The sequence below is a fragment of the Oncorhynchus gorbuscha genome, linkage group LG18, assembly GCF_021184085.1.
Source record: "Oncorhynchus gorbuscha isolate QuinsamMale2020 ecotype Even-year linkage group LG18, OgorEven_v1.0, whole genome shotgun sequence".
NCBI lineage: Eukaryota > Metazoa > Chordata > Actinopteri > Salmoniformes > Salmonidae > Oncorhynchus > Oncorhynchus gorbuscha.
The window spans coordinates 35,235,560-35,249,406 of NC_060190.1; the positions used below are offsets into that span (position 1 = coordinate 35,235,560).

At 45.6% G+C, this 13,847-nt stretch overlaps 1 protein-coding gene across 4 annotated transcripts; it reads left to right on the forward strand.

Annotated features, from left to right (window-relative positions):
- The first annotated feature begins 1,485 nt into the window (after nt 1-1,485).
- Nucleotides 1,486-12,789, forward strand: atxn7l2a (ataxin 7-like 2a). 4 transcript variants are annotated; one of them, XM_046312864.1, is made up of 11 exons: nt 1,526-1,649; nt 2,722-2,802; nt 2,882-2,950; nt 4,674-5,004; nt 5,208-5,461; nt 5,736-5,818; nt 7,417-7,631; nt 7,721-7,895; nt 8,958-9,079; nt 9,254-10,118; nt 12,394-12,789. In XM_046312864.1, exons 2-11 carry the CDS (start codon nt 2,799-2,801, stop codon nt 12,409-12,411), a joined length of 2,136 nt encoding a protein of 711 aa, XP_046168820.1. In that variant the 5' UTR covers nt 1,526-1,649; nt 2,722-2,798; the 3' UTR covers nt 12,412-12,789. The 4 variants fall into 4 exon arrangements, with proteins under 4 accessions (XP_046168817.1, XP_046168820.1, XP_046168818.1 ...); XM_046312861.1 differs by lacking the exon at nt 2,722-2,802 and having other exon boundaries at nt 1,486-1,649; XM_046312862.1 differs by having other exon boundaries at nt 2,722-2,950.
- Nucleotides 12,790-13,847: the final 1,058 nt, after the last annotated feature.

The window sequence follows — 13,847 nt, forward strand, 5'->3', positions numbered from 1 at the left end:
GTTTATATTTTTGTTCAGTGTATGTACATCTAAACTTAAGAAAAAGTTGGATAGATGTAAGCAATGTAACTAAATTGCTATCAGAGGTCAAGGAGGATTTTTGCTTCCACCTATCCGAACCTTCCAGTGTTATAAATGCATCAGAGGGTAGGTTGATAAGGGATTAGGCAGCAGTGGTTGTTTTGTATGTCAGGTTAGGTCAATAGTAATTCTCAATTCCTGGGATGTCCTCCACATTCAGTAAGCCATGCAGATCTGTGGCTGTGAAGCTGATCCTTTGGTGTTGACCCATGCACCAACCCCGCCAAAACACCAACCCAGGTTTTCCTGGTCCCAGCCCCAACACCAGCAACAACACTGGACACGGCACCGACCAACCATAACTGCCACCTTCATCCAGCAGCTCAGACCTCACCCCTTCCCCTTCCCTCCCCAACACAAACACACTGTCAACCACTCCACCAGACCAACCATGACTGACTAACTAACAAATTGATGGACTGTGTGGAAATATTGAGACCACAAATATGAATTAATATGCTGTGAACACTACCTAGTAGCAAACCTGCTTGCTCCAATACCTTGTAATTACAGTAAATAATGTGAAATACAAACCCATCCCCTCAATTAATTTCATCCATCCATTCATTCTGATTACACTAATTGTACTGTAATATTAAATAAAGAATTTTACTTTCCATCTAGATTACTGTCAAATTCATGTTAACCCCTTTACAGTGAACATTACAGTGGTTTTCATAGTGGTCTGCTAATGAGGATATTTGTGTGTAGAGTGTGTGTATGAGTAGGTCACAATAGTATTGACTTCCGGGGTTTAACCTCTCAATGGTATTATGGTATTATGTGTAGGCCAAGTACAGGACAGTACAAGTAAAGAAAGCTCTACTCAAAATGGGAAGCCAGTGAACAACTCTGAAAAGAAACACGTGTGGTCAAATTATATTTTTATCCCTCTACCCTTTCCTTAGCACCTATCTTTTGTGTTCACTGATCTGAAAGGACTGGATTTATGTAGGTAATATAGTGATGCCATATTATATATTGTTTCCAGTGCTTTGGGGTCTGTGAAGGGGATAGCATCTGACTGCGTGCTTTCATCTAGGTGTACCAGTGCCTGGTTATGCAGGAAGATACAGTGTTCCATTGGCAGCATCTGAATGGTCTGAACTTCTGAAGTGGTCTCCTCTGTATCATTTCCTTCACCTGTGCTGATGTGGGAAAACTACCTTGTTCTTTTTTTGGTTTCAGTTTCAAGTTTACTACTGCAGCCCAACAGAGATTGAAATAGGACGTTTCCCATCTTGTCCACAGCATAAACACTCAACACCCAATAGACAGTCAAGTCACCTCCTGCTGTTCGCCAGTTGTTCACTGTAGTTCTCCCCCGCAATGTTTTCGACTCGACTGCTACGTGCGGGAGTTTCGTGAACGCGCACGCATGGACTTCCCATCGCTGTGGTGAACGCGGAATATGACGTAAGTCACTTGCGGGGCAGTGATGATGGCGGTGTGTGAACGCGCAGTAAAAGTAATGGCTGCTCTGGAACGGCGGGTGCCTAGTCTCGATGATTTCGTGGGCCAAAGCTGGAGCGCTTGGGCTGAGAGAGCCGGTGTGACTGCGTCGGAAGGTAAGGGAGCACCTTTGGAATCGGTATTGTCAGATATCAAATCGATTGGCCATTCTGTTGAGGTTTATTTTCGTGGAAACGGGCGGCAGCCATAACCATGTTACCCAAACAAAGACCCTGCTGGGTCCTAGCGCTTGCGGGATAACATGTTGCTCTCTCCCAGGTCCTAGCGGTCGGCGTCTTCTGAAAAAAATAAGTGATAATTGTGTCTATTTGATCCTCATTTTGTCTTTTTATGTACACATACACACACCATGTCCACCAGTTGACAGTATGCACTCATTACAGCGTCACACGCCCAAATAGAACTGTGGCCCTACACAGCGGAAGGCGGCTTGCATTAGTTGTAGGGATGGTTGGGCGAGCAACTTCTTGCCATAGCAAGCTTGGCCGTATTAGCAATGAAGATAATACTGCTAACAGGATGATACAGTCTGATGCTGTTGCCACCATATACATGCTAGTCTAGATTGTTATTTCAGGGCGAATTTCGAACTCTTCTCGATTCATGTTCTTGGAAGAACTGTGGATTCGAGACACAATTCTTAATTTTTTATTTTTTAAAGTTTGTTTCAAGACAATACGTGTCTAAACAGTTACATTAGTGTATATGCACGCGCATTCATTTTCTGGCACCTCTCAAAGTGCTACTCTACTCTCTCCCTAACTTTCTTATCAACCAACAATTATCTCTAACATAATGAACACGATTCCAACAGTAAACACACGTATTAGGTCAAAGATTATGCTCATAGCCTAAATCAAGCACAGCAACAGACAGAGGGGCCAAGTTCACCATGCGAAAGGGAGTCACTTATCCAGCTCGCTATTTTTCTTGAAAATGAACATTTCATACTGAAAGGGAATTCCCATCTATATATCCTGTATGCATTACAGCTTCAATATTTTTGTGATCTGTTGTGCAAGTTACCAGTTGTGAGACAGGAAGTGACGATCAGAACCTGTCTAGTTAACACCAACAAGGGGATTCATCTTAATAATCTGATATGGAGTAACTTGACTGGCAAAGGTGTGCGTCTTCCGTGTTGCTTTCACTTGACCTGCCTTTCAGATCATTGCGGATCAAATGAAGAAGAGGTGATGGAGGAACCACCTTGACTATTGAGATGCGCCCAAAGCCTACTATCCATGCGTTTGTATCCTGTATGCCTTATCCCCTCTGATGAAATTCCCTGACCACTGCACCTCAGTCACAGAGTCTCTGTTTTCAGGCTCTGATGGAGATGACTGCAGCAAGAATGGGAAGAACGCAGCCGAGGCAATGTCTCTTAGGAAGGAAGGTAAGTCTTTATTGGAGTGCATGTTGGTTACATCCTTCATACTCCGGTTTAGATTGACATCGAACCTTACTATCCAGTTCCCCTGGCAACAATGGACACAGCTTCTGCACAGAGTGCGTGTCTCCAGATTTGGCTTCTTCTTCCAGTGCTCCCCTGGGTGTCTTGTCTTAAGAGCTGAATGGGGTGTGGGGTTGGGGGGCTGCTCCCTGCTAGGATCTCTCTCGCAACCAAGCCTGGCAGTCTGCAGCAGCTGTCTGACAGACATTACCGTGTGTACTTGTCAGACTGCATGTGTTTCTCAGGGTGACAGACAATGTGATTTGGGTTGTTCCACCTCAAAAACAGACGATTTCGACAGCTACCATTTCATATTGTTCTGAAATCGTTTTTTGTTTCAAACAAGATTAATGGAACATACATACTTTTTGTATTTTACCCCCTTTTTCTTCCCAATTTCGTGATATCCAATTGCGATCTTGTCTTAACACTGCAACTCCTCAACGGGCTAAGGAGAGGCAAAGGTCCAGTCATGCGTCCTCCGAAACATGACTCGCCAAACCGCGCTTCTTAACACCTGCCCGCTTAACCCGGAAGCCAGCCGCACCAATGTGTCGGAAGAACACCTGTCACAAGGAATCGCTAGGACAAGGACATCCCGGCCGGGGTATTTACACAAGATATACTAAGAATATGTACAGCAGTAGATATATTAGTGAGCGATCTCTAGAATCCAGAATATAGATAAATATGTGGTGTGTGTGTATAAACAGTGTAACAAAAATACAATGTACAGTAGGATAAATATTAGAATGAGCTATGGGATACTGGCTTTAAATACAGTGTGAAACATTAAGTGTCTGGTGGTTCAATGTGACTCTAACATGTGACCGCAGCTGGCTTTGAGTGTGTGGACGTTTGTGTGTTTGTGAGTATGAGGTGTGTGTGATGGCTTGTGTTGCTGCCATACCTGGTCCATGTAAGAATGCTTACAGGGTAAGGAAACCAATGTCATTTTGTAATTTGGGTGAACTATCTCTTTAACAATGAGGGGGGGGGGTCTTTAAAAAATTATCACCTAATAGCAGGAACAGCACCATCAATTGGTCAACCTGGGAAGATCTAGGATGAGACAATAACTTCAATGATTCATTTATTTGAACAGGGAGAAAAAACGGCACCAAATTCACTGAGAATACATTAAATAGGATGAAGAAACAATATTCCAAGCCACAGCTCTCTACTACTTGTCAGACTTAGTGAACTGATACTATATATTGGGGTATGGAGGGTCCGTGGTTTACTTTTGGCCACTTTGGATTCATTTTTCAAATCAAATCGGACTCTATGTAAACAGGAAATAAGAGTAACTATCATTATTGAATCCTCCTGTCTTACTCATTGTTAGTAGAAAGTTTGGTCCAAATTGGATATTAGCAACTATCATTATTGAATATTTTACAAGTCCTATAAATTAAAGTGGCCAATTTGGGTGCAATCAATTAGCTTAATTGTTCAGAGGTCTAATTATATTTCAAGAAAATAATGTTTCCGGAATGCTAATCTTATTTGTTTCTAACAGTAACCATTTCAGAACAATCTGAGATGGTGGGAGTCATGACTTGCTGAAATTACATGGAACGACCCATGTGTGTCTATACCCGCTTTCCCGGTATGTGTGATTTCTCACCTGTTTCTCATTTCACTCTCTCCTAACCTCCTTCAGACATGTCGATCTTCGGCCACTACCCGGGCCAAGATGACTTCTACCTGGTGGTGTGTAGCCACTGTGGCCAGGTGGTCAAGCCCCAGGCTTTTGAGAAGCATTGTGAGAGGAGACATAGCCCCCTGAGTAAGCTGTATGCACGCCTCCGCCCCCACCCTCCAGCCTCCCAGCAGCGACCCCGCCACAGCCACTCCCCATCCTCCACTCACGCAACCTCCTCTTCCTCCTGGGAAGGAAGGGGGCAAGGGTCCGGAGCACCACGAGCAGCCCCCCCATCCCCATCCACACCCCCCCAGTTCAGACATACCAAGCCCCCCAAGGATGTAGTACGGTAAGAGGGATGGGATAGATGACGGGGGATTAAGAGGGGGGATTGGAGGATAGGTTTAGTGGTCCTATTATTTTCCTTTTTTATTTAAAAAAAAGGTGAAAACCATGTTATTGGTACGTTATTGGTAACATTTATTCTGATTTCATTTCCATGTTTTAAACATCTGATCATGTTCTCGCTCTGTTTTTTTGTTGTCCCTTCAGCCACTCCCCCCTAGATAAGAGCCCCCATGGCGGTCACTCTGAGTCGGCTGTGTTTAAGCAGCCTCCACCCCTGGAGCCTCCCCTGAGCTCCCCACTCCCCTCCCTCAGAGACCCACCCTGGCCCCATGGAGACACCCCGCCCGGCCGGCCCTCCAACAGTGAGAGGACACATACCCAGAGGAAGGAGGTCACATTGGCCCCTACCCTCCCTGCCCACCTCCGTGGACCAAGACCCTACAACAAAGTGGCCTCCAGTGAGTCTTTATTTCCTTTCATCTTAGTTCATACAAGTTTGGGTCACTGAGATGCAATGTATTTTTTTAACAGAGATGGGCCTTCCCCTCAGAATCTGTTTTGTTGGGTGAAGAGCTTGTTAAATAGAAGAATGCTAAAATGAAGTGACATCTTCTATTACCAGGCTAGTGATCAGAGAGGAAAGCTCACAGAGCTAGGAAGCTAATTCCGACTGAGTCACAGCCGTTGAGTCTGATTGCTATTAAGACACTCTTCTGTTCCTGTCATCTCCAGGGAGAGAGTGTGATCTCGACAAGCACTGCGGAGTACTAGACCCCGAGAGGAAGAAAGTCTGCACTCGTCTCCTGACCTGCAATGTAAGTTCGCACACTCTGCATATGAAATCTCATCCCCCTCCTCTATCCCAGTGTCCTCTCTTCTTGGCCCAGCATTTTCTTCCTTGCCACCTATAGTATTCCATCCCTCTTCACACCCCCCTTTTCTCTCCTCTCTTTTCCTTCCTCTCCCTGCGTATTCTGTAGCCGGGTGACTGAAGCTTTGGGAAAATCACTTCTGTCCTTACTGCTTTTGACCCAATTATGTTCACTCAACAACAAGAGTCCGTACAGGATGTGAAGTTTGGAGGATTGTGACTTTTCCCATTGTTCCAACTGATTGATTTGTTTGAGGAACTTATCTACATGCGCTGGCTCCTCTATTGTGGGTCCAACTGGCAAGAGATGAAAATTCTTTCCCAATAGAAAGACGGTCAGTGATATGCCAAGAGTAATAACTTGGGTGTTTTCTTTTATCTGTGATTCGGCGACCATAAGAAATGGGAACTGTCGGACACAGATAAGAGACATGTCTAGGTTATTACTCTCCTGTGTTAATTGGAGGAGCTCCAATGATGGCGGTCTCCTTCAAAACTATGAACCCATAGATGACAATATTAATTGCTTTTACATTCATGACGTCACATCAGGCATGTATTTCAAACAAAGGCACTTTAAATGAAAGGGGTGACATGACGTGTAGGCTTAATTGGGCCCTTTTCGTATGATGAGGATGAGTCATTTCTCTCCATTTTGACACTCTTGGTCCTCCTCATGTCTCTCCTATAGTTTACACTTCAGCTATTCATTGCTATGGCAGCATAGTACATTAGTCGTCTAAATATCATGTTTCGTGATTGAGGTGTTGCCATAGTATTTGAAAAAGGAAGGGGTATTTTGTGCATGGTATTGAGGACATTGTGGTATTAAAAATGTCCCCTAGCCCCAGTGGAGTTACAGTGGTGGAGACAAACCTTCCTCCTTATCAAAATCTCTGCTCTGACATGACTAGGGAGGTGAAGGCGAAGTAGTGGAAACCTTTCATCCACCTATGTATTTTTTATGAAATCCAGGCTCTTTTTAAATGCTTTCTACATATCTCTCACATTCTGGTTAAGGCTCTACTTCTGATGCTTTTCTTTCTTTCAAATCACTCCTCTCCTCATAGTTTGTCACTCCTTTCAACAGATTTGCTCAGGCGTATGTTGACTGTATGTGATTTAGGTCATCTCTAGCAGATCCGTTCAAATGCTAATGAATCCCACCTCGTCTCAGACCCATCTGTGGATGTGAGAAGATGGTGATGTGAGAGAACACATTTACCCTAGAATTAGTGAACTAGATTGAAAACGATCGCTACAGACAGTCAGTGGTTATCAGGACTTGGCAGTCATAGGGGACTATAAATTTGATTTGATTTTTAGGGGCTGGGCGCTATAGTGTTTCCTCCAAAACACAAAGGAAAGTTGGACAGCATCTCCCTATATTCACCGCACGAGGACTATTTTTATCATGTCTATTCGCATGGAAAGTATAGGCTTTGAGTCACTTTTGTGTGTAAGAAACTGACGTTTTTAGACAAACGCATAATTGTGTTTAATTGTTTTCCTCCCTGGTCTGTTTCTTTCTCCTGTCCTTAGATTCACTCCATCCACCAGCGGCGGAAGGTTCCTGGTCGGAGTAAAAACTTTGACCAGCTGGTGGCCGAGCTGAAGACTGGGGCCCGGATCCGTGAGCGGGGGTGTCAGACCCAGGATGGGAGCGGCTCGGGTCGGTCCCCCAGCCCAGAGGCCCACGAGGACCCCCCAGAACCCCCCCACTGCAGGAGACCCCTCACCAACAACCCTGCCTTTAGGTAGGGGACTTATGTTATCAGATGTGTTAAAGTAATAGTAAAGGTACTCGTGGTAGATGTGGACAAAATATTAACACTTGTGTGTTCAGTCGGTCCAGGGCGTCTTCAGAAAGCGCTCCAAAGGAGGACAAACCTTGTCAGGAGGAGGGTAGCGCCCCATCACCCCTCACCCAAGGGTGCATCTCAAGCGACGAGAGCGAGGGAGAGGGGCCTGAGGAGCCGTACGAATACCCTTCCTCCTCCTGGCACCCCAAACCAGCCGCGGTAATATTACAGGGTGTCATCAACTACTCCTAGTGGTATTATCAGATGTACACTGGGTGTTCTTTTTGTTTTTTTGTACACCTGTTCTGTCCATGACAGACTGACCAGGTGAACGCTATGATCCATTATTGATGTCACTTGTTAAATCCACTTCAATCAGTGTAGATGAAGGGGAGGAGACCGGTTCAAGAAGGATTTTTAAAGCTGCACTATGCAGAAATCACTCTGCCATTTCCCGACTGCTAAAATTCTAATAGTTCTCTTCATTTCAGTTTGTGACAAAACAGGCGGGTATAGTCTAGAGCAGTGTTTCCCAAATTAGGTCTTGCCCCTCCCTAACCCCCAATAACCAGCTCATCATCAAGTTTTGATTATTTGAATCAGCTGTGTAGGGCTAGGGCAAAAAAACTAAACATGCACCCCGAGGGGGGTCCTGGTGTGGTGAATCATTGCAATGTCTACACCTCTGTGGAATACACTTTCATAACCAAAAATATAGTATTTTCAGCTGTTTGAAGCTGGTGTACAAATCTGAACGTAAAAGACGCCAAAACGAAACAACGGGAAACGTAGAAATTGCGCAAATAAAACCGATCTACTGCTTCTTAGACTGCTTTCAATGAGACTGACGGAGACAAAAGATTTGAAGTCCCTTTGAACAAGGTATGGTAGTGCCAGGTGCACCAGTTTGAGTCTGTTAAGAACTGCGACGCTGCTGGGTTTGTTGCGCTTAACAGTTCCCCGTGTGTATCAAGAATGGTCCTCCACCCAAAGGACATCCCAGCCAACTTGACACAACTGTGGGAAACATTTGAGTCAACATGGGCCAGCATCCCTGTGGAACGCTTTCAACACCTTGTAGAGTCCATACCCCGACGAATTGTGGCTGTTCTGAGGACAAAAGAGGGTGCAATGCAATGGGTGTTCCTAATGTTTGGTATACTCAGTGTATATCACTGGAGTATGGTGACCTTTTCACAGCTGTAAAATACAGAGATGTTGCCAGCACTGACTGTATCAACAGTCCCCTAACCCACCATGTGCTCTGTCTCCTCTCCCTAGGTGTGCTCGTTTGGCAGTCATGAGATGGGTCGTGGTGTGTACACCTTTGACCGACGGCTCCACCACCTGCGGTCAGCACTCAACGCCATGGTGGAGCAGCACATCAGGTCCCACCTCTGGAAGTAAGATTCTTTGTGATGTGTGGCCCTGTGGTAACTTAACAAGGTTTACTGGTGCAGAGGTTTGTCATAAGAGCTACATAGTGCTGTTCGAGCACCATTTTCCTGATTGTTTCCCCTCTGGACAAAGTGTTGCATTGTAGTTTTCTCTATCTAATTGAGGTATTTTCTCTGCAGGAAAATACCTCAAGCTTCAGACCTCCAGTCCCAGAGTCCCTCTGCAAAGAACAACCCCTCTTCCTCCTCCTCGTCCTCTTCCTCCCTGCATTCTAAAGTCAGGACAGGAAGCCACAGCACCCCTTCTCTCAGGCCCCCCTCTTCTTCCTCCCACGAACCAGGAAGGGAGACACGCCTACAAATCCCCTCCCACTCCACAGCCATTAACCAATCAGCAAACTCCAGTGCTAGTGGCAGCCAAATTGTAGCCCCAGCACCCCCTCTTGTCCGTCAGACAGGCCCAGGGCGGCCACCAGGGCCCAGAAGGCCCAAGAACCCAGTAGGGCGACCCAGCAAGCAGCAGCTGAGACTCAGAGAGGAGGCTGCTGCTGCCGCAGCCCTCCATAAGCGCAAAGCCCCGTCACAGGAAGGTGAGCACTGCGGCCCAGACAGGAACTCTATCATCCTCCAGGACCGGGGACGGCCCCCCTCCACTTCCTCTAAGACCACCCCGCCCACTCCTCACAGCCAGACCAATGGTACTCTCTCCCCCAGCAGCAAACCCCGCCCCCAGCCATCCCCCTCGGAGCCCCATTCGCCAGCGGCAGCCTGGGCGTTTAAACGGACACATCCAACCTCTGGACACTCTTCCTCCCCACCCGACCCTCACAGCCGAGGTGGGGACTCAGGACTACACGCGAGGGGGGCGGCGGGGTACGAGCACAGGGGGCTGGGGAAGAAACGCAAGGGGGGCAGCAGTGAACCCTCGCCCCCCTCTAAACTGCACCGCCTTCCCTCCTCCCCTCGCTCCAATTTCTACCCCTGGAAGGACAGTAAGGGGGGGGTGCTGCCTGGTGGGTTGGAGAAGAAAATGGGCACACAGAAGGTGGGTTACTACTTAAGATTATATTAGGAATACGTTATGTGCATTCAGGAAAGTATTCCTTCACTTTTTCTACATTTTGTTACATTATAGCCTTATTCTAAAATGTATTATATATATATATATATATATATATATATATATATATTTTTTTTTTTACCTCCATCTCCACACTACCCCATAATGACAAAGTAAAAACATAATGACAAAAAAAAAGAAATCGCATTTATATAAGTATTAAAATCAAATTGTATTTGTCACATGCCCCGAATACAACAATTGTAGACCTTACAGTGAAAGGCTTACTTACAAGCCCTTAACCAACAATGCACAGCTAAGAAAAATACCTTAAAGAACTGAAATAAAAGTAACAAATAATTAAAGAGCAGTAGTAAAATTAGAAGAGCAAAGCTATATACAGGGGGTACCAGTACAGAGTCAATGTGCGGGGGCACCGGTTAATCATTTACATTTACATTTACATTTAAGTCATTTAGCAGACGCTCTTATCCAGAGCGACTTACAAATTGGTGCATTCACCTTATGACATCCAGTGGAACAGCCACTTTACAATAGTGCATCTACATATTTTAAGGGGGGGGGGGGGTGAGAAGGATTACTTTATCCTATCCTAGGTATTCCTTAAAGAGGTGGGGTTTCAGGTGTCTCCGGAAGGTGGTGATTGACTCCGCTGTCCTGGCGTCGTGAGGGAGTTTGTTCCACCATTGGGGAGCCAGAGCAGCGAACAGTTTTGACTGGGCTGAGCGGGAACTGTACTTCCTCAGTGGTAGGGAGGCGAGCAGGCCAGAGGTGGATGAACGCAGTGCCCTTATTTGGGTGTAGGGCCTGATCAGAGCCTGGAGGTACTGAGGTGCCGTTCCCCTCACAGCTCCGTAGGCAAGCACCATGGTCTTGTAGCGGATGCGAGCTTCAACTGGAAGCCAGTGGAGAGAGCGGAGGAGCGGGGTGACGTTAGAGAACTTGGGAAGGTTGAACACTAGACGGGCTGCAGCGTTCTGGATGAGTTGTAGGGGTTTAATGGCACAGGCAGGGAGCCCAGCCAACAGCGAGTTGCAGTAATCCAGACGGGAGATGACAAGTGCCTGGATTAGGACCTGCGCCGCTTCCTGTGTGAGGCAGGGTCGTACTCTGCGGATGTTGTAGAGCATGAACCTACAGGAACGGGCCACCGCCTTGATGTTAGTTGAGAACGACAGGGTGTTGTCCAGGATCACGCCAAGGTTCTTAGCGCTCTGGGAGGAGGACACAATGGAGTTGTCAACCGTGATGGCGAGATCGAAGTAATATGTACATGTAGGTACGTACAGACCCTTTACTCAGTACTTTGTTGAAGCACCTTTGGCAGCAATTACAGCAGCGATTCTTCTTGGGTGTTATGCTACAAGCTTGGCACACCTGTATTTGGGGAGTTTCTCCCATTTCGTCTTCACAGATCCTCTCAAGCTCTGTCAGGTTGGATGGGGAGCACCACTGCACAGCTATTTTCAGGTCTCTCCAGAGATATTAGATTGGGTTCAAGTCCGGGCTCTGGCTGGGCCACTCAAGGACATTCCAAGACTTGTCCCGAAGCCACTCATGCATTGAGGAGCTCTGTCTGAGAGACTATCGTGTTCCTGGTCACCTCCCTGAGCAAGGCCCTTCTCCCAGGATTGCTCAGATTGGCTGTGCGTCCAGCTCTCGGAAGAGTCTTGGTGGTTCCAAACATCTGCCATTTAAGAATGGAGGCCACTGTGTTCAATGCTACACTGTGTTCAATGCTACAAAAATGTCAATTCCTTCTAACTCATGGCTTGGTTTTTGCTCTGACATGTACTGTTACCTATGGGACGTTATATAGACCGGTTTGTGCCTTTCCAAATCATGTCCAATCAATTGAATTTACCACAGGTGGACTCCACTCAAGTTGTAGAAACATCTCAAGGATGATCAATAGAAACTGGATGCACCTGAGCTAAATTGAGTCTAAGCAAAGGTTCTGAATACTTGTGTAATTAAGGTATTAATGTTATTTTTATACATTTGCAAAAATTTCTAAACCTGTTTTTGCTTTGTCATTATTGGGTGTTGTGTGTAGATTGATCAGGAAACAAATGATTTAATCCATTTTAGAGTAAGGCTGTAACGTAACCAAATGTGTCAAGGGGTCTGAATACTTTCCAGGTGCACTATTTGGTACAAATGATATTAAATTTGTTGTCCCAAGTATTTGTGACTATAAAGCAGCCATTTGACTGTGGTCTTCCTCCTTTCTCCACAGCCAAAACTGCACCATTAAGAGTGCTTGCCTTACAAGCCACTATGAGGGAGACATCACAGGACTTGAGATGTGTGTGTGACTGGATGTTCAAGCCAATGTCGATGTATGCAGGTGGATATGTCTATTGAAGCCTATATGGGAATGAGTATACAGGTGTATGTGGGAGAGAGAGTGCTTAAGACAAATACAGTATGAGCTACGTGTTGTTCAGTTCCTGAGTCGGATGGGCGTGTGTGTGTCTTTGTGAGTATCTTTGTGAGTTTGCAGATGTTGGTGAGTGTGTGCAGGACAAAAGGGACACGTGAATTTCTGTGTGTGAATTTATAAATACCTCAAGACCTTCTGGTTATGCTGCTAAATTAATATGTTGGTTTATAAAAATGGTTTAAAAATATCTTTTACACTTGAAGTTGTGGCTTTTCTTTTGAGGCTGGTTGGTATAGGAAGAAGGGGTCACCAGATATAATTTTTTGCAGCCTTGACATACCAGATCATATACAACCATGTTAGTCTGAGAAATGATATTACTGTTGTATGATGCCAGTATAGAAGTGACATAACAGTAGCCTTCACACCTTTGCATCAAGGTGGGAGAGGGAGCGCTGAGTTAGCCAATTATTGCTCAAAGGACTGCATTCCATGACGCCATGTTCATGAAATTGGAGCAACTCTTTAAAAAAACAACTGGAGTAATAAGTGTTTTGTACAGGGGTTGGATAGAAAAATGTAATGTATTATGAAGGCTATTCATGCGTGTGTCAAATTAGTGCAATATGAGCTCTTGATTCCCTAGCGCCCGTTCCTCGTTGGATAGCAGCTCGTGCTGCTGGGGATATCGCCATTAGATGACTCACTGATTTGACAGCTGACTGGCTCCTCTGTCAGTGACGTTGCTGTTTTTTTTTCCCCCGAAGCCTCTCTAAAATGGGGGGGTTCGATTAATCTCGCCCGTGTAGTCGTGTTTGCACCGTCTGAAAATTCGCATTCCATCTAGAACCGCTCCCGGACGTGAGCTAGGTGCCCCGCGCTGTCAGACGGCTCAAAACAAAAGTGAAATAATTTAGCGGGGCGGCAGGTAGCCTAGTGGTTAGAGCGATCGGTTTGTAACCGAAATGTTGCAAGATCGATTCCCTGAGTTGTCAATGTCGTTCTGCCCCTGAACAAGGCAAGGCCGTCATTGAAAATAAGAATTTGTTCTTCAAATCTAATATATTTATATAGCCCTTTGTACATCAGCTGATATCTTAACTGACTTGCCTAGTTAAGTAACTGTTTTTAAAAAGCACGTGTCGTAACATTCTGTGTTTTCCTATGTTGAAGTGATAGTTTTCATTGTGAAGACTAAAACATTTATTTTATGGAAAATATATAAATTTCTGGCCTATGACCGAGCGGCGCAATTACTGTTCGTCTGTGAGGGCGCTCCTCCCTCACCCTCTTCACATGATTCAACC